The sequence below is a fragment of the Emydura macquarii genome, unplaced genomic scaffold (assembly GCF_026122565.2).
Source record: "Emydura macquarii macquarii isolate MOO-44397 ecotype Brisbane River unplaced genomic scaffold, CSIRO-AGI_Emac_v2 contig_1483, whole genome shotgun sequence".
NCBI lineage: Eukaryota > Metazoa > Chordata > Testudines > Chelidae > Emydura > Emydura macquarii.
In genome coordinates, this window is record NW_027131620.1 from 15,126,043 (window position 1) to 15,146,821 (window position 20,779).

Below are 20,779 nucleotides of genomic sequence, written 5' to 3' on the forward strand. Positions count from 1 at the left end.
GTTTACAAATCTAAACCTCACAGGTATGTATTTGCCTCTAAAATCCTTGTGTATTTTACCATTCAATCCACATATGGATTGAAAACTCAAACATGGATTGAAAACACAAAACTCAGCTCAGCACACGAAAAACTCATTGCATATGTATATGGTGTTTTATTCAGAAGACAGACTCAGACACACACAACCCAAAGTCAGAAGAATCTTGCAAAACTACTTTTTTTAAAAATAGGTCCCCAAATTGATTCAGAATTACCAACCAAGTAGCAGGATTGGTCAAAGATACCGTCACAAGGTAGCTCAGAGATTAATGATCAGCAGGGATCCTAGAAATCCGTTTGCCCTGGCAAAAGGTGGAATTTGCATTTTTACAGAGAATTTTTAGGTTTTACATTCTGTGAAAAAATAAAAACAGCACATACAGTAGAACCTTATTTATCTAAGCCTCCATTATCTGGCTCTCAATATTAACCGAGCTGGGGCTAACAGCCTGAATGAAGCCTTGCCGTCTGGAGGTGAAGCTCTCTGAATTATCCAAATTTTTTATTAGATCAGAAAAACGCGGTTCCACTGTATTAACAAAACAATGTTCAACAAATACCTATATATATTGTGGCTAGGGAAAGCAGAGTTCAGTGTTTCATTTTAACAGCGGAAAAAACACAGATTTTTGTTTTTTAATCAAAGAATTTCGGGGGGGATTTTTTTGTTTTGTTTTTTTAAATCACAGAAAACGAGGATCCCTGGTGATGAGCACTTCCATGCAAAAGGTCTGGTTTCATTGCTTGCTCCCTGGCCCAACTCCCCTACCATCAATACCCCTCCCCCCCCCCCAACAAAAGTTGCTTATATCGACAAATCTGAATTACATAAATAAAAGCCAATATTTCTCATCATGTTTCTATTGAAAATTAAGTAGGTCTTCAATTACAAAATTGAAATATTGATCAAAACCCATTAGAAAAGTGACAAGTCTAATATATATCAGTTAAGTAGCACTATGTGATTAAAAACTTAATATATAATATAGTACATTTGGAAAAAGTCACTTTTGCTATACTACACATTCCTACCTTATTTAAAAAACCCCACCATCAACAAAGTTCAAAACCTCTACTAAGTAACATGTGCTCACCGGCTCTCCATAGGACAGTTCGTTGCTCATAATTTGAGTTAAAGGCTTTTGAAAACGAATGAGACTCTTGCAAACAATCCAATAACTTAAAAAGATGTTGTGAAGTTATGTACTTATACATTCCTTGCTCTTCAGTGTCAATGTGGATATCTGCATCCAGTGTGTCTCTCTACATAGACAATCGAGTTATTAGAGGTGGATAATGGAAAAGGGATCCAAAAACTCAGTTGTGTTACACAGTGAGGTATCTGAACCCAGAATAATTCCATTGTCATGAAATGAAATTTACTCAAGAGTAACAGCAAAGTTTGACCCACAATATCTACACATCTACCCATAAAATCAATGGGTTTGGAGTAATGTCAGGGCTGTGTGTTCCAGTGCTGTCCTGTGATTCAGTGCTTTCTCTCCTGCTAAAGTAGAACCTGAGAGTTAAAAATAGCTCAGGAATGAAGGTTGTTCGTAACTCTGAAATGTTCATAATTCTGAACAAAATGTTATGGTTTGGTCTTTCAAAAGTTTACTATTGAACATTGACTTAATATAGCTTTGAAACGTTACTATGCAGAAGAAAAATGCTGCTTTTAGCCATCTTAATTTAAATGAAACAAGCACAGACAGTTTCCTTACCTTGTCAAATTTATTTATTTTTTAAATTTTGCCTCTTTTTTTCCCCATAGTTTACTTTCAACACAGTACTGTACTGTATTTGCTTTTTTTTTTTTTTTGTGTCTCTGCTGCTGCCTGATTGCGTACTGCCGGTTCCAAATGAGGCATGCGGTTGACCAGTCAGTTTGTAACTCTGGTGTTCGTACTCTGAGGTTCTACTGTATTTCCAAAAATACTTGATGTCATTTATCTTAGCTATTGGCATAAGATTCTCTAGACCAAAAAAAGGGGAAGAATACTATTTCAAGGCACAGCGAGGTCCTGTTGAGTGATACAAAGCAATTGCCTTCCCTCAGGGGAAGATTCACTGCCTCGGCAGAGGTCTGAAGACTGTTGGCCAAGTTAACTAGTCAGATACACAGTGCCATGTTTAAGTAAATGCACAACGTAAGAGTTCAGCTTCTTTGCCTTAATCAGGGGTTGCATTAATACATTGTATTCTCTATATTTGTAAGACATGCACTCATCACACAAGCCTCTGGACACAACACATTAACAACAGACCTGCCAACTGGCAGGAAGCAGACAATCTAAAAAAATCAACTTCCCCACCACCCCCAAGCAATATAATATAGGCAACAACAGGTTTGGGGAGGGTGGTTAAGACCAACCCCAATCCAAACCCCCCTAACCCAAGCCTCTACTGGAACAAACAAGTGGATCTTGCACAGTGTCCTCAAGATCCAGGTATTTGGACCTGAAACATGGCGAGTTCAGAGTCAAGGACTTGTCACTGAAAACAGCCTTCTATCAGCCTCAGAAGTTAAGCCTTGGTACTTAACCACAGCACCTTCGCTGAGTTCAACTGCTAAGAGGTCACACAGGAGGAGAAGTAGAAGTTGTGCACAGCTGCACGCAAAGAATGGATGTTTAACAAAAAGTAACTTCTCCCACACAGAGCATGCATTCTAAAGCCACAAACAGTTACAACCATAGAGACTGGAGTCTGTCTGCGGAATTACTGCAGTAAAAGAGATGCCCGTTTCAGAAAGTACAGCGTACAGAAAGGGGAAGTTGATACAGGACGTTACATTTTGCTGAACCCATTTTTAAATTTATTATTATTATTAATAGTTTTAATAGCTGTAAGGCCTTCCACTATAACAAAACGCTAATTATTACCATGGTAGAAAGATGCAAAGATAAGATTATGACATCCAGAATCATTGAGATAAGTTACCTGGGCTGCTGCCATGTGCTCAGCATCCTCCTTCTTGCTAGTTGCTGGATAGAATACTATGTTGTCAATGGTCTGTATCAATTCCAGCTGCACCACACACTTAATAAGGAGGCCAGCAAACAGTTTCTGGTCTGAAAGAATAGAGCAGCTCTGGCTTTCAGTCTAGTTTTAGAAGTAACTTATGATAAAGTATGTGTTAAACTAGAAGACTAAAATTCATATTTCCAACAGCATCTCCATACCCTGTTATTTTGTGTGTTGATTTTGATGTACTATATTGGATAGTCAAACATTTTCTTCATTATAATCCTGGTAAAAATGGGAGAGTTGAAACGTGTGCTTTGCCTAGTAAAGTTTTATTAAAACATTAGGGCACCTGAAGCACAGATTTAGGAATCTCAGAAAGTTGTTTGTTTGGGTTTTTAAAACAAATTAGCAGAGCAATTGCTTTTTTTTAATTAAATGACTTGGGTCAGTGACTAGAGCTGTTGTGTTGAAGCTGAACAAGTTAACATTGAAATGCATCCTTACTTGTGTAAGGACCGCCTTTCCAGCTCTCATCTGTGGGATTTGAAAACTGACTCTGTCCCCTTTCCGAAGCATTTTTATCCACACTGCTTAGAGACTGACGATCTAGATCCACATCCTAGAAGTGAACAATAAATCAAAAGACAGAATTCTATTTATCCAATGTACTTAAAATTAGTCACATCTCAGTTTTCACATGGCATACGTAATGTGGCTTGATTTCTCTGCTATCAAAGTATTGAGATCATCTTGCATTTGACTATTACCTGTTGGTCCTAGCATACAGTGTTAGTCTGTATTTAATTCCAGTATGTGTCTTTACAAACAGATTTGTCACACTGAGTATTTCTAAGCAGAACAGTTTAATTCTTACCAAATGCTTTTCAGATGAATCATCCTCCATTCCTGCTGGCCTCCATGTCAACAAGCTTCATAGAAAAAATAAATATTGTAAATAACTTTAACATGACAGCTGGTCTCAAAACAAACTTAAGTTGGACTAACTTACACATGAGGAATGGTGGTTTTGAAGATTTCTAGCATACAATTGCATGTTTGGTCCCAGACTTCAGGACTGAATTTCTCTCCATTTAATATCACCAGGTTTTCTAGACAGTTTGTACCTGATCGAGCCAGCTGTTCGTTATCTGTAAAATAATTATCCTTATGTATTAATCTCTGTGAGCTCTTCTATTTGAACAATGTGAATTAAACATCTCATTTTGCTTGCTAGTCATTATGCATGTTTGATATTATGATGCAACTGGTATTTGTACTGAGTCTCCAATAGCTTGAAGCCTGCTAAGAGTGTAATCATTACTTGTGTCACACTAGCACAAAGATCAGGACCCTAGCATGCTAAGCACTGTACAAAGACAGTAAGAATCCCTATCCTGAGGAACTCTTGAAAGCTAAAGAGACAAGACAAAGGGTGAGAGAGGAAAGAGGCACAAAGAAACAAAGTGTCTTGCCAAAGTCACACAGCAGGGTAGTAAGAGAGCCAAGAATAGAGTCTAGGTCTCCTGACTCCCATGAAATAATAAACGAGGCACAATGGAGGAATTAAGGACAGTTTGATCTTATAATTCACAAGCCACCCCTTCCCTCCCAGCCTTCCCTACACATCCTGTGATGTTTGCATTAAAATGTTACATAATTTAAAGTTCCAACACAAAGGTATGGTAGCTGACCCCCTATGTCTCTTGTGTAAGTATTTTAGCTTTTTAGAATGCGGTATATTTTAGAGATATTGGGACAATTTTCAAAAGTGTGAAAGTAATGAGAGATTACATTTTATTCATGCAGCAAACGAAAAAAAAAATGCAGTTTTTGCCAAATGAAGAAAGGCTAATGGCAAAGTTAATGTAAGGCATGTTGAAGCAAAAGAAATTGAAGTTTTTTTGTAAGTAGCAGCATACTCATTTGGCAAAAATTGAAGAGACAGAGAAAAGTCACTAATGGATTAAATGATATGAAAAAACTTCCTTGCAACAATTCTACATTTAAAAATAGTGGTTTGATTACCTCGAGAAAAAAGTTAATGTGCATTCCATAAATAGTACAATTTAAGAACAATGTGTATATTATGTAAATAGGTTACCTTGTTTTACACACCAGTGTAACTGTGCAAATATGTCAGGAAGAAGGATCTCATTTAAAGCTTCATAAAACTGCGTGAATACATCACATATTGCATAAAGTGCATGGTTACATGTAGTTGTCATCCATTCAGATTTCTGCAAGAAAGTGACAGGCCTTTATTTTTGTTGTGATAAGTGTTGAATGGAAAGAACATGTTCCCATATTATGGTGGTCCATGGCATAGGAATGGCTATACAAAAAAGACCTGCATTTTAAATAGGGGAACGCAGTTTGGATAAAATTGAATCGTATTTTAAGAAATACAGCTACTGTAAGTACCTTGAGTCAGGGGTGATTAGAAACTAGTTACCATTTGGGGCTGTTCCAAGATGTCAGATAAGCTGGTAGGTTTAAGATTACTTCCTAGGAATAGGTGGTCAGAGGTCACTGGACACCAATGTTGGCAGTCTCAGACACACCATGGAGTGAAACCATGGACACTGAAATCCTTTAACCCCCCCAGAGATCCTTCTTCCAGAAGATGGTTGAGGCACTCCGGCAAGGTAGAGTGGGAATAACACAATACCACTGCCTATACTGAACCAGAAGATTTTTAGGTACCAGATGTCAATCTACCAGGGATCAGAATCTGACTCCTTCCAGAAACAGTAGAATTTCACTAAATGGAAATTTTGGGGTTTTATTTCACAAATGTATGAAAACCAATTTATTTAGTTACAACAGGATCCTTCAAAGGGCTTGCATTACCTCCGTTTGTTGTTCAGGGAGCTTCATATTGTCAAATATCCTAAACACAATCCTAAACAAATCTTGCCACCAGTGTTTTTCAAAGGTATGGCCATAGCTCTTCATTATTTCAAACATCACCGTTAGGCCTCTAGAATGAGGAAACAGTAATAAAAAAATAAGATGCTAAAATGGGTGCCTCTGATCAGAGCTCCTTAACTGAATGCAGCTAAAAAGCAAAGATCCTGATTACCTTGTCCGAACATCTAATTTGCATCGATTAATTATACATGAAAGTTCAAATAAAATAGGGAACCATCCTCTGACCCAGACCCTGTCTCCAGGCGCAACATTCATGTCATCACTTGTATATTCTCGCAATACCTGAAAGCCATTTAGAGAAAGGTTATTGCCTTTCTATTAAGTCACATACAACACACTTCATAATTAAACTAAATTGCATCTTCTAAACAGAATTTGGCTACTCAAAATTTAAATAAGTCTTGAAAGGTCACATCAGATATTTGATTAACCCTTTCCCAATTTATTTATTTCTCCAAGTACCTCCACTAATACTTCTAAATAAGAGGATACATCTAGTTCTATTCCTGTTCTAGGTTTTAAAAAAAAAAAAAAAATATATATATATATATATATATATATATATATATATATATATATTTGGGTTTTTTGGGGTACATTGGAGACAAGATTTCAGATAAGGAGTCTATCTGCACCCATATTTACACACAACTGTTCATCCAAACAGATGTCCGCGCAGTTCTGCTTAAGCCAATACTTGTACATGCAACAACTGATAAGCTTGCAAATCTTGCAAGCTTAACTAACGATAATTATGTAATTTCAGCCTAGATTCTCTTAAGTAGGATTTGGTGTTAAGCTCTAACAAGATATTGCATGTTATTTTCTATGAAAGTCAGCTTGCAAAAAAGTGCTTATTTAAAGTCAAAAAGTCATTTTTCATGTAATAAAGCTTCAGCAGCTAATTTTATCCAGTTATTTCCACACCTGATAGAAAATGGAGAAATTCTTGTTTCAAAGGGGGATGGTTGACCAGTATTAAATAGGTGTTCTGCTAGTGCTAAACAGGGGTCTAATTCTGGGTACAGATTTCAGCATAATATTCACTGCTAAGAGCCTAAAGTCTACATCTAAGAGCAGATTCTTAGCTACAGGAGTAATCTTAGTTTAAAACTAAAAGGCTATTACAAGTACAGAAAATACCTGTGGTCTTTCTGAAACATATTTAGCACAATAACGGATAAGTCTGATTGCCTCCATGCTGGTGTCTGGAAACGCTGCATTACAGGCAAATTCAGATAAACATTTTACAGCGTCCTGAAATGAATCTATTGCCGCTGGAAAATGCTGTTGAAAAATATTAGCTAGGGAAAATGAAGGAGAGAGAAATGTCAAACATAGTAATATTTTATCAGACTTTTTGAGCCAGATTCTCCACTGATGTGACCTGGCATAGCTCCACTGAAGTCAATGAAGTTATGCCGATTTGTATCAGCTGAGAATTTGAACATTTAATTTTATCAATATTAAACACTGACTGAACAGTATTACAGAATCAATTACACTATAATTTCTTAGTATATACAACACAAAGTATTAACATTAAATCCCTTCTATGATCACTACTATTTCATAGCCTCATTAAAAGGGGTCAGGGTTGTTTTTTGGTTTTTTTAAAGCCATAGTCACTCTTGTTAACGCTCTTCAGATGGATAGAAGACGACTTGAAATTTAACTATCATTTGCAAGATTCACAATCTTTCCTGTTCTAGGTCAAATAAGGTAGAGTCCTCGGAAGTTCTGTAGTAAAAAACTGACTAGTGTTAAAAAAAATGAAGGGACATAATCAGTATGAAAATCAGATTTGTCTGAAAGTTTTGTACCTACTTTAGTCACAACTCCTAAGATCACTGTAGCTGAAGTTAGCAAAAAAAAGTTACTCTTAGGTTTAATAGGCAAAATGCTACTAAATGCAAACAGTAGTTAGTTTCACATTAAATAGTATAGTCAATTTCTCCCTTGCTGTAAAAAGCACTTAAACTGCAACAGAGTAGATCTACTTTTACAAAAACGAACAGAGAATGTTTAAAAATACGTTTCAGGGCATATATTAGAAGTCATGCAACATCAAACTAGAATTAGTTAATTTAAAAAATTTGAATACACAGAGTCCCCTCCTTTTCAATTAGGGCACCACTTTGCCCAAATATCTTTTTGATCAGCAAGTGAAATATCACATACTTCATGAGATATGAAGAAGGCTCCAGCACACGCAGTTTAAAAATAAGACCGGATAAAGGACTGGGTGTTCATGGTGGTAGCAGAGGGTTGCATTGTACTAACAATCTGACCTGACAAAAAAGGGGGATGGAGGGGAGAAGAAAGTACTACTGCAACATCTAGTCCAGCACTGAAATCAAATTATTTGTAGTATTTTACTGTCTAAGGATAAACATGAGGGTGAAGTGTCTTAAGCTGCAGTTAATCATGAGAAAGGACTGGTGAAAAGATTACATTTGGCCTGGGAAGAGTTTTCCTTTAGCCATCCAGGGCATTTCTAAGGCACCCATCACTGCCTTTACTGGAGGCTATATCATGAGCCTCATCAGACACACAGTATTTTATCTGTAAGGCTGGAGAATTAATCTAGGTGCTCAACTGTATTACACAGAGTCAAGGGAACACTTTCATATGCTATTAGAATTTTTCATATACCCAATTGGATTCAGATTATATAGGATGATACTTACAAAGCATGCCATAAACTATCAGGCATTGTGCAAGAGTTTGGTGTTCCATGATACAGAATTGTTAGATCTTGCCTGCTGCCCTAGCTCTTAACCATGTACTGTAAACAACTTGGGCTTTTAAAAAATAACCCCCAGACCACGACAATAGAATTTATGATGTAAACAGGCCCTTTTAGCACAGGTCACAGCAACAAAGTCTTAATTAAGGTGTTCTATCTACCAATCACTACTTACTAACTATATGTCCTGTTGTTTGGAAAGCCAATTCCACAATATTCCCATCATGGTCTGAAGCTGCTTGGTGAAATACTGCAAAGATATTCTTCCAACCTGAGCGAATGTTACCAGCCTGGGAATTCACCATCTGAGCAATACAGCGTATTACCATGTCACGAATAGTTGGAGATCTTAAAAATAAATTAATACCATGTTATTTGCCATTGCCTGCACACTAGAGATCATCCCACCCACATTAAAATGTGACCAGGTTTCCTGTGCTAAATAGCTACATAAAAAACAAGCCAAGACAGACGTTTCAGTGCACGCACACCTGTTTTTCTTCATAATGTGCTCAAAAGGCCTCAAAAAGTCTTTCTGGAAACGGAAGTTGGCTAATTCTCCCTTCTCAAGAAACTTCATTGACAGCTGTCTTAATGAATCAACTGCAAAGATGGCCACATCTTCATTAGGGTTACATCCAACCTAGGAATAGAGAACGATAATGTGTGTGCGTGTGTGTGTGTTAATGCACATTTAAAAGTTATTGTGAACTAACCCACCATGGGAATTTCATTTCCATTACCCAACCTTAATATATCTAAATGGTTTTTTACAACTGTATAGTGATTGTCTAAAGAACCCCAGGGATTAGTAAACTAAGAGGCATGAGGGAAGGAGTCCACCACCATCCTATCAGGATAGGACATCCAAAATCATTGTGTTGGAGATTTAGCGTATTTGAGTTTGTAAACACTCAGGGTTTTCTTTCCCTTGTGTACTCACTATTTTTCTAGGACATCAGTTTCAATAAGGTAACATTTCATAGCAAGAACAAGCCTCATAAGCTTGAATATTTTGCTTAAATGCCTAAAGTTAGGAACAGAGATCCTAATGAGCTGATCTGTTCCTAGGGTAGATGTTCTGGCTACACCATGTTTTCCTGAAGTTGACGTGTGCTTTTGCATGTGTTCAAACTAAGGAAACAGACTCCTAAACTGGTAAAAAAAGAAATTAAGAATTCAGGGGTTTTTTGTTTTGTTTTTTTAAAAAGAGGAGGAGAGTCAGTTGGGCATTTTCCTCACTTGGATTGATTGTGTGGAAAAGAGGGTTAGCAGAGACTACCATCAGGAGAGAAATCAATTAAATCATCCAAGCACATCCTAAGGAACACATATTGTTGCTGTCACTCAGTATACACACATTTTATAAGGTGAAACCTAACCAGGCATTACTGATTCTAAGAGGAAACAGCCTATAAAGTTTAGGAAAAAGGGAAAAACAGAAATCATGTCCTGATGTTCTTAAGAAGAGGGGAAACAAAGAGCAGTCATAGGACTTGAGAGAGAGAGAAGAAAAAATTTAAAAAAAGGTATAGACACCTTTCCCCTTAAGATATTATACCCCAACACCACAGATTCAATGAATACCCATACACATATGAAATATTTAGGACTTCAGCTCAAATGTAAAGAATTTAGTAGCCTCAATTAAATCTATGTTGATCAATACATGTCAAAACCTATGATGTTCTGACTCAAGAAAACCCTCCAATACATTCTCTTGGGCATCTGAATTAGGAAAAGCTAATGAGCATGAGTCCAATTGGACTAAAAAATAGTATTACAAAAGCATGTTAAGTTTTGAAGTACCTTATTGAAATGATCTCCAATCACTTGCCATATCCTTGACCATTGCAGTCTAATTCGATTCATGTTGTAATACGAGATCTCTACTATCTTCTGAAGGCTGAACATGCGAGGATGGTGTGGGGAAGCCAGCTCATCCATGGAAACAGCACATAGCCATCGGACAAAGTCAACTGAACATTAAACAGGATATTACACACCATGAGTTTGGAGTGTTCCACTGCAATACAGTTAATTTCCCCATATGTTCAGCATACATACCTATTGCATTTCCGTCCAACCGTGTTGATCCTGTAAATATTCTGTAGAACAAATTAAGATGTGTGATAAACTAAGTTATATTTAAAAAATAAAGGAGTACATTACAGACTGAAATACTTCAAGAGCAAAAGGTGCAAGTTTATAAAGAAACCTTGATATCACATGATGCTGCACAAATCGACTAGGAAGGCAATGCTTTAGATTTGAGTACAGTGACTTACAGGTGGGAAGAGTGAACTGTGCAGACAGTAAATAAAAAAGGAAAGCTGAAAGACTGAGGGCACTGATGCATTTCAGGCACCTTGACTTGGGCTAGTTACCAAGCAATGGCAAAAAAGTCTAACTGTAAAGTAGTGGATCATGGCCAAATATAACAGGACAAACCCACTATAGCAGACAGCTTTTATTTAAAAATAAATAAATAAATAAATCACACCACCAAGTGTGCAGTGGAAAGCCAACAATTTAATACATTTTGGTCTCCATTTCTCTAAATTGAGGGGGGGAGGATAGGGCTCTTCCCTCCCTCCCCCTTCAAAGCCTGTTTAAGCTAAATTGCATAGCTAGATAATTAGAAAAAGAATGCTATTAATGGTAACACCAGAGTAGTTTACTGGAAGAGTCTTTCCTTCTTTAGCATTGCAAGACTGAAGTTTAAAAAAAAACAAAAAAAAACAAAAAAAAAAACCAACACCACACCAGAATATTTTACCATCAACAGGCCCATGAGATTTGGCATCATTCAGGGTGAATGTTTCTTAAAACCAATGTAAGTTAGGCTTTGAGAGCCAAATCCTCTGTCGGTTTGGGTAACTCTTGATTTGTAAGTCATTAGAAAGAGAAAGCACAAGAGTACCTGTCCACTGCCACCACCACACTTTGCGAGCTGGTCTCGCCCACAGACTCCTGAATGCTGGCCATATGCCTTTTATCAACTCCACCACCAACTAGATTACCTGTAATAAAACATTTATATCCAAATATTTAATCTGATAAAATATCCATAGTTAATCATCAACAATATGCTCAATTTTATACAAAAACAGCAAATCAGACGGCTCCTGCTCCCAAGAAACTTACAATTTATATAGGACAGGTGTTACAGGTCAGAAGTGACGTACCTGATTATTTTGCATCTAAAAGGTCATCTCAAAGCAGTGTACCTCTTAAAAAAATATTAATGGCTTTAAAGTTATGTCAACAAGTTCATAACAAAAGTTATGAGCTTGTGAAGATTTTATGGGGGAGGGTATAGAGATATTTAATTGATACAGTATTTCATCCTAAGATTTTATGGCTAGTATCCATTATAAGAAAGCAGGCCATCAGGACTACACTAATGTTACAAATCATCATCTTTAACATTTGACAAATGCATTAGTAGTTAAATAACTGTCATGACGATTATGCCTAAAACCTACAATAAAACACTTACACTGTAGGTTAATTAGATATTACATTTAAACACTGATACTACATAAACATTTATAACTGAATATGAGCAATTAAGTATTGGGCACATGTAGTTTAATTTAGGACTATCAATCGCAGTTTATGCATGTGATTAATGCAAAACAAATTAACAAGATTTAAAAAATAGTTGTGATTTTAATTGAACTGTTAAACAATAGAATGCCAATCTACATTTATTATAAGTAGTATTTTTCAATTCATGTCACACAAGTCCACTCAGTCCTACTACTTGTTCAGCCAATCGCTAAGACAAAACAAGTTTACATTTACAAGAGATATTCTTCCTGCCTCTTATTTACATTGTCAACTGAAAGCGAAACCAGGTGTTTGCATGGCACTCTTGTAGCTGACACCGCAAGATATTTAAATGCCAGATATGATAAACATTTGAATACCCCTTCATGCTTCGACTTGCAAGCTCTAAAATTTCATATTGTTTTGTTTTTGAGTGTAGTTATATTAAAATAAATACAAATGTAGAATTTAAGTTGCACTTTCACAACAGAGATTGCAGTATAATACTTGTATACGGTGAATTGAAAAATATTTCTTTTTTTTTGCAGTGGAAATATTCATAATAGAATATGACATGGGTACTGTACACTTTGTATTCTGTGTTGTAATTGAAATCAATACATTTTAAAAAATAAAAACATCCAAAATATTTATAATAAATTTAAATTTGTATTCTATTATTTAGTACTGCAATTCATTGTGAATTTTTTTTTAAATCTCAATATTAATTGCGATTTTAAAAATCATTTGACAGCCCTTCTTAATACACAGAATGCACTACTGTCTCGGTTTAACTCTAGAGTAGTTCTATATTAAATGTTTCTTCATGGACAGTGTTTATTTCTTTTCTCAAGTAGAAAGACAACTCCCCCCTCCCACTTACAAATCAGATTTTAGACTATGCAACATACACTAGGGTGAAATATCTAATTTGAAAGCCATCTATCGCCACTTTCAAAGCAGAAAATGGTTAGTATCAGCAAAAAAATTTAGTATTCAGAGATTTCAACATTTTTATTTCAAAATGGAATGAAAAAAGATATTTTAATGTCAGTAACAAGACTACAGCCACATCAGACATGATGTAAAAGAGTTATGACCACACTCAAGTTCCTACAAGGCAGTTAATCTGGGTAGTCTGTGAAGCAATTTCACATAACTAATTTATAGAAGTTGGAATAGGTTCAGATGTTTAATCATTATCAAACTAGTTGAAGTAATGGCCACTTTCATTAATTATCTAGCGACAGTACTCTCCACAATAGTTAAAATGAAAGCAAGTAAATATACGACCCCAACATCATGTGAGGAACTGATAATTTGTTCTCATAGTGGCAAACATTTAAATTTAATTAACTTGTAAATGCAGGCTTGTGAAATGTTAGAGCTATTAATCTTACCTAGTCCCAGGCCCATGAATTCTTCCCCTCCGGATGTGTAGCTTTTAATGCTGCCTTCCCTTTCACGCCCAGAGCCAGATAAGTATCGAGTTTTAACCCCAGTCCCAATAAGCTGTGCTAGTTCCAGCTGGCTGATGCATTTCAAGATCTAATAACAAAGGCATATTTCAGTAACAATTGACCACTACCAGTTTTTACCTTTTGACAATACTTCACAGGTTTACCAACTTCACCATTCACCACCACTTCACCATTTTACCAACACTAAACCTTAACACATCTGTGATGTAGGCCAATACTATTGCTAACTAACAGTGGAGTTAAGCAACTTGTCGCAGAACACAGTGAGTCCATGGCAGCTGTGAAAAACAGAACCCAAGAGTCCAACTTTTAGTTCTCTAGTTACTAGACCAACCTCTCTCCTTAGGATGCAGGGGGTTTTTTTTGTTTAAGAACTTATACATTATCCAGCTTATTATCCAATAGTTCTCTTCCCTACACAGATAAATGAGTTCCCATTACTACAAACGGCAGCAGCAATGAAATTCCCACAATGCATTAGCGAAGACTACTATAATTTACAACAGGATCAGGATTCCAATTTGGTTTGACAAGTCTTGTCTTCTACTTCAGCTCTAACCATCTCTCCATGTACTGAGGAGCCAGTCTACTTTCTTCCCTCCTCCCCCCAACAATGCCAAGTTTTCAGATTAATCTCATGAACACAAACAAGAGACTAGACTCAGTATCTATATGCAAAATTGTTGTTTTTCAAAGTTGAAGTAGTTGTAAAGATCATTGGCAAATACACAGAAGCTGGCATATGCCATCAAGGCAGAACTCACGACCTTCTATTCTAAGATAAGTCTTGTTCTGAAGAGCTAGAAAAACTGTCCCATTAACTCCACCAATAAAAGGGTACCTATAATATCTTCAACTAGTCTGATATCCTTTCCAGTAAAGCTGCACTCATATCCATTTACCTAGGTACTGGTATAGTCTTTATTGATGTAACTTCCAAATACCTCCCAACTATCTAAAGACAGAAATGACTCTTTCCTTCCTAGACTGTAGGATACCATTTGATTAATTTATTGTGGGGTAGCGGAGAAAGGAGTGCTTGTGAAGAACTAAGTCTCTCAGACAGTCTCCATCTCAGATGGCATTTACTGACACCAACACTCAAGTTTTCTTCCTTCATGCTTTTTTTTCTACCGCAGGTTGTCCTAAAGTTATGGCTCTCTCTATGGGCAGTGGGATTTGAGAGGGTGCCAAACGGTTACAATGGTGACACTCAACAACATTATGTAAGTTTTAGGCTTTCAACCGATCTCTTTGAAAAAATGTTGAAAAAAAAAAGTACAACAGGAAAATAGTTGGACTACGAGGAAATTGAAATGCCTCTTGGCATCAGTTTATGGCATCCATTATGGCAGATTTATGGTGCTTAAAATTAAGTTTTATACAAGTCTTTAAGGAAAACTAAAAGAAGGAGCTCTGAAGAGAGCAAATGTACAACTAGTCAAGACCCTGTGTGCTTTGTGGTGAACTGGAACTAAATTCTGTAGCAAGGTCCTTTTTGTGCAGTAATCTTCAGATCAGTGAAAAAATAATCCCAACTTTTGACTGATTAATTATTTTCATATTCTATCAATCAATCACAGTAGCCTTTGTATGTTTTTAGATTCAATTCCGTTTTGTGCTTCCCCAGTTTTTCCACTTTCAATGTACAAAAGGTGTTTGCACTGACAATAACTGCACTATAGAGGTTTCTGGGAGGAAAGGTTGAAGTATGGACATATTTTTCTTTAAAGTGAACAGCACAATAGTTTACATGTTGATTTTTGAAATTTCATTACGTTTCAGAGGTAACTCTCCACTGCCATGAACAGCGTTTCAGGTTTGTTTTTTGTTTTTTGTTTTTTAAAAGACATCACAGCACTGGTTACTATGTTCATGTTTAAGGTGTCTTTACAACTATAAAAAGCTAGAAAGAATTTTGTTGAACAATGAAAATAAGATGCCAGAGCACAGTTCTGCAATGGAGGGATTTATTCTGCAAAGAGTTCGATGGTGCTGGAGTTACTAATCCTGTGGGCTGTGTACACAGTAGGCAGAGCCAGGTAAACAAAATTTTGTAAGCTGTTCATGCACACTGAAGTCTCCTGTTTACCTATCCAAGTTTTTACCTCATGCCAGGAATTCCCAAGGTAGTTGCCATCTGTATGGGCCACGGTAATAAGTGTCTTAATGGTGTCTATGTTTTTCTGTTTCATTTCTGTGATGCTGGAGCTGGCAGTCAACAGTGAAAAGCGAGCAAGGGCCTGCACATAGGCATCTCGTTCAAGCTAGAATGCGAATGTAAATACAAATATGAAAACAGAAACAAGCCACAGAAACTAAGATGGCTGCAAAGACTAAAGAAAAAAAACAAACACTCCACCGATGAACACAACCCGCTCAGGTTTTGTAATTTACCCTCCAAGTATGGCTTTGTGACTGTAATTATGGCAGAATATTTCCCAGTCAATATATTATAAATGAGCTGGAGACATGCTAGCAAACAGTCTCAAGGGGAGCCTCAGAAGTGGGAAGCATTTGAGGATGAAGAAATAAAACCCCCACTATTATCTTTATTTATGATCAAGAGCTCTGAACGGAATATTAAAACTAAAACTGTTCTGCAAACAAAAATGTTATATATGTTGATTAGCAGAGCAAGTTGTTTTAATTTGCTTGAGATGACTAGGTAGCTCAGATACTTCATCCCCTACTTTGACACTGGTGCAAGCTAGCATGTTTATAGTTTTATTATTCCAGATGTCAGAGTCAATATTGACCTTCAGTGACACAAACATATACAAACCTGCATTCCAAAAATGCAGGCTATTCGGATTGCACATCGTATTCCTTCCAAACACAGAGATGCAACTTCAGTGTCATCGCAGTTCTGAAGGCCAACGCTGTAAGCTGCCAATAATGGAGTCCATACAAGCTAGCAAAAAGGAAATCTTTGTAAGTTTAGTTTCATTACAATCAAATCATGATTCTCACCAGTGCCATTCACAGTCTTCTTCTGCAGCATCTAGAGTGTATTTACATCCCCTCTTAAAAAAAGCCTTTTCCTCCCTCCAATACTCCCAGCTCTTTTCATCACACTCCTAGCTCAGGGACTCTCATGGCAGCATGCAACACTTCCAGCCACATCAGAATATCGACACCTTCATAAAAGAGAAGCACTGCAGCTCTCAATGACTCAGTTATCACAGTTCTCAATAAGGCATGTTATGGATTGAAGATAATTACATGCCCTAACAAAGGTATGTGGAGAATTCCATACACTCACTTTGAACATGGGTCTGACGTGGTCCAGGTGAGTGGCACTAGTAAAAGGAGCCTTTGCATGGCTTACTGCCTCCATGAGGGCTTTCGCTGTTTTGGCCATTTGCTCCATCTCCAGGTTGTACAATAACCGCCGCTGCTTCTCATTGGCTACATCTATGAAAACCACCAAAAAACTGCATCATTATATGTATTTTTGCTATCAGGTTCCATTCCTTAGTTCTGGTTATCAGATGCTGAAGGCAGATTTTTTTAAATTTTTATCTGTACACTGCAATTTAAGGAAGTTTTGTTCAGAAGCATTTGAATTTACTCAAGATGCTACCATGGAAATTTGCCTTTCATATAAAGTGCAAGTCTTGGGGTGAAAAAACCTGTCTAGTACAACAATCCACATATGTCATAAGGGACAGTATTGCAATTATATAGCCCTTCTCTTGAGAGACACTTCATGACCTGCTTCATAGAAAATTAACTACAATCCAGAGGCATATTTCATTAACTATTTAATTCATTTAAGTTTGTGGGAACTGCTTAAGAAGCTTGTTTCTAGTCTCAGGTTTGCAAAACAGACACTGCTATTAAAATAATCAGTACTGTTTCTTTATTCCTAGACCCATAACACCTCAGGTTATGACCCAGTCAGCTCTCAAGCTAAAGAGAGTCAATACCTGAATGGGAGATCTTCAAGGAGCACGGAAGGAGGTAGTGCTGATGATTTAATACTTGGTTCTCTTCCCTCAGTTAGCACTGAACTAATTCCCTAGTATGCTATTAAAAGCACAGTGCAGCTGGAGGTGTTGTCTTTTGGATGTGATATACCACTGAAGTCCTTATCTAGTCTAGGTAAGGAAAGGTAACCTAACTTCAAGTGACTTTACAATCATGTTATCAACTGCTAACCCCTTCCTGTATTACCACCTCAACTTAGAACACAAACTCCTTAGGACCAGCAATGAGTCTCTCTGAACTATGAGGTACCATTGATAAGCATGGCATGATACAAGATAACATAATACTTAAGAGGAGGATGACTGTCAGCTCTTGTCTCCTGGCCAACTGCCAACTTAGATTATTACATTCTGCCTCCCTAAGTCTCTTTGCTCTTTCAAATAGCTACAATATTCTTCACTTCTTCTCCTTAACTGTGTCTAGTGGTGCTAGGTGCTCTTAGACAGAAGTGGCCACATTTCAGTGGCTGCATTTCAGCACTGGGTGACGCAGTCCCCAGATATCCTTTGTGTACTTCACATAAGTGCTGGCGAAGCTGAACCAATGCATTTTACAACATTATACCTTAAATACGAGATAATATAATGCTGTTTATAGTGAGTTTCTAATTAAATCTAATTAAATCTTACTCGGCTTAGTAGATTTAGTTGTAATTGAATACTCTTTTGTCTCTTTCATTGCAATTTTCTTTCCTTCGATTTCTTCATAGATAGTGGACAAATAGTCTTCCGGCAGGTCTTTACTGTCATTGATTCCTCGATTCATTTTAATATATTGCTCTTTTGTCATTTTATTCTTTACCTATCAAAAGGTGAGAAGGATAAAATCCAGGTGTCAAATTTTGAGAACAAGTTCTAGAGAAGAACACTTGTAATAGTTCTAGAATGATTTTTCCCTACCTGGGGACTGTGTAAGTCTGTAGTCAGCATTATAATAGAATATGCTAACACATAGGCTGTGTCAGCACTAGCAAATAGGGTTTGCCTGAAACAGAGAAATAAGTTTTAGAGTTCTAGAGCTTCAATTAATTCTCTCTCTCTGCACATGCAGGGAAGAGGTGCAGTTCAGAAGCAATACACACTCCAGACTCAAAGTAAAACCGGACAAGGAATTTCACAGTTTAGCCTTTTATATTAAAATAAAGGCTAAATTTAGCCCAACTACAGCTTAACACATACTGAAAGCTACTGCAAGGTCAATATAGGGGAAAGGGAAGAATTTGAAGAAGCCATACATTTACAAGGTTACAGAAAAAGACAGTTAAGAAAATACGATTCACTATTATCCTTCAATGTCCTTCCACTGTTCTCAACAAGCAATTAGAATAAAATTTATCCACTAGTATATCATCCACTCATATCAAGATTTCCTTTCTAAATATGCTCATTTTTATTAAATGAAACAGTGGTGTGAGACTTATCTGGGGAGTGGAAATTGATTAAGGCTAGATTCTGAAGCAGACTGTCAAAACTTTCAAGCAAGATTTGTATTTTCAAATTTATCTTAGAGTAAAACAAACAATCTATGTTATCACATAAATTGGCCCATACATACATATTTCTTGACTAGCCGAAGGCAAGTGGGAAAACCCCTCATTACACAGAGACATATTACTTACCAAACCAGATTTTTAATCTTTCATTGACACACAATAAAGGCTCACAATTGGATGTTGATGAACTGATTAAGTACAACATGGATAAATAGGATATGCAGTATCTGAAGCATCCAGCAATTCCTGCTCAATTAGATCCCAATCATCTGCTAGAGAATGCTCTCTGAGGTGCCAATACTGCCACACCTACCATCCAAGACGTCATCATTATTTAGAAACTGCACACAGGAACATCCCAGAAGTCTTCTATTTAGCTATAGAACAGGTAGAGTATGGACAACAGCAGCAAAATTCACCCCCGCACTCCCCTGCAATGTGCCTTGCCCTTCTGATGCAAGCCCAAGTCAAGCCTTACTTTATTTCTTTAGGCTGCCAAGAAGGCAACCATTCCTAAGACAGTTTATCCAATATTATGTTTCGAGTTACCCTTGGTTGCATTCAAGGTATCTAGCCGCAAACTTCTCCATTAATCTATCAATCTTCTGGGCTTCGCCTGGCAACCGGAAGCCTTCCAGAAATACACGTAGAGCAGAGACAAAATCTTTCCCACAGAAATCAAGCTGGTCTACGTAGGCATACATCACCTCCTTGTTAAACCTGTTGCTCTCCCCTAGAAATTCTCCAACTTGGGTCTAAACACAAAAGAGAGAGTTATGAATATTGCGTATCAAACTAATTGTACCTCCTCCTCTTTATATTTCAATGAATTTATGGTATAACGGCTGCACTGCAGTCAATTTCATAACAAAGCTGGTATGCCACTCATGGCAAGCAGAGCCACTGCTGGATATGGAATCTTAAAGGAATCTTGTAACAGTTGAGCAGACTAAGTAAGTGTCATTAGCACCACCTTCAGAAGTCAATGCCATCAAGTAACCAGCTCCAGTAAGAAGCCTGCCTGCTCTTCTGGCCAATCAAAAAGCAGTGTTAATAGACACCAAGGAAATCCCACCCAGTCCACTGTCAAAAGAAAGGTTCTGCAAAGGGCCTGGAGGGAGTATGTAAATTGGGGGTGGGGGTTTAAGATTAACCTGGGGGGAAGGAAGGGAAAACCTTCATTGGATTCCCTATCATAAAAGGAAGGGATAGTAAGGTGGCATGGAATAGGAAAGAAGCAACAGCTGAGTTGCTGGGGAGGGGGAAGGAATAGATCTCTGTAAAACAAATTAATCTCTTATGTAGCACCGAGTCTTACAAAACACAGACGTTCTTCTTGGTGCAGAAACTGTGCAATGTCTTCTGTTGTAGTGCCAAGCATCCCCTGTTCCTGCAGATAGTGTATTCCTCTTTTTGACTTTTTGTTAAATCTAGTCATACAGACAGAAGAAGAAATATTAAGTAAGAGGCAAAAAAGCTATAGCTTACACCTAGGATTTCATTTCCCAAGATATCATGGTGCATGAAGTTTACTTGCTTCTAAAGAGTCCTTACAAAACAAAAGCTT

At 37.1% G+C, this 20,779-nt stretch overlaps 1 protein-coding gene across 1 annotated transcript in view; it reads right to left on the bottom strand.

The window, feature by feature from the left end:
• Window positions 1-20,779, bottom strand: part of ARFGEF2 (ADP ribosylation factor guanine nucleotide exchange factor 2) — a 48,477-nt gene that overhangs the window by 6,382 nt on the left and 21,316 nt on the right. Inside the window, exons 15-36 of the mRNA XM_067554276.1 lie at window positions 20,531-20,642; window positions 19,762-19,967; window positions 18,620-18,704; window positions 18,350-18,521; window positions 16,993-17,144; window positions 16,513-16,641; window positions 15,836-15,994; window positions 13,647-13,794; window positions 11,615-11,714; window positions 10,759-10,799; window positions 10,501-10,670; window positions 9,183-9,334; window positions 8,867-9,039; window positions 7,086-7,246; window positions 6,094-6,224; window positions 5,862-5,991; window positions 5,113-5,248; window positions 4,021-4,159; window positions 3,886-3,940; window positions 3,516-3,630; window positions 2,985-3,115; window positions 1,136-1,304 (exon numbers count right to left, since the gene is read on the bottom strand). Coding sequence (XP_067410377.1) covers window positions 1,136-1,304; window positions 2,985-3,115; window positions 3,516-3,630; window positions 3,886-3,940; window positions 4,021-4,159; window positions 5,113-5,248; window positions 5,862-5,991; window positions 6,094-6,224; window positions 7,086-7,246; window positions 8,867-9,039; window positions 9,183-9,334; window positions 10,501-10,670; window positions 10,759-10,799; window positions 11,615-11,714; window positions 13,647-13,794; window positions 15,836-15,994; window positions 16,513-16,641; window positions 16,993-17,144; window positions 18,350-18,521; window positions 18,620-18,704; window positions 19,762-19,967; window positions 20,531-20,642 — 2,966 coding nt within the window. The remainder of the gene's footprint in view (window positions 1-1,135; window positions 1,305-2,984; window positions 3,116-3,515; window positions 3,631-3,885; window positions 3,941-4,020; window positions 4,160-5,112; window positions 5,249-5,861; window positions 5,992-6,093; window positions 6,225-7,085; window positions 7,247-8,866; window positions 9,040-9,182; window positions 9,335-10,500; window positions 10,671-10,758; window positions 10,800-11,614; window positions 11,715-13,646; window positions 13,795-15,835; window positions 15,995-16,512; window positions 16,642-16,992; window positions 17,145-18,349; window positions 18,522-18,619; window positions 18,705-19,761; window positions 19,968-20,530; window positions 20,643-20,779) is intronic.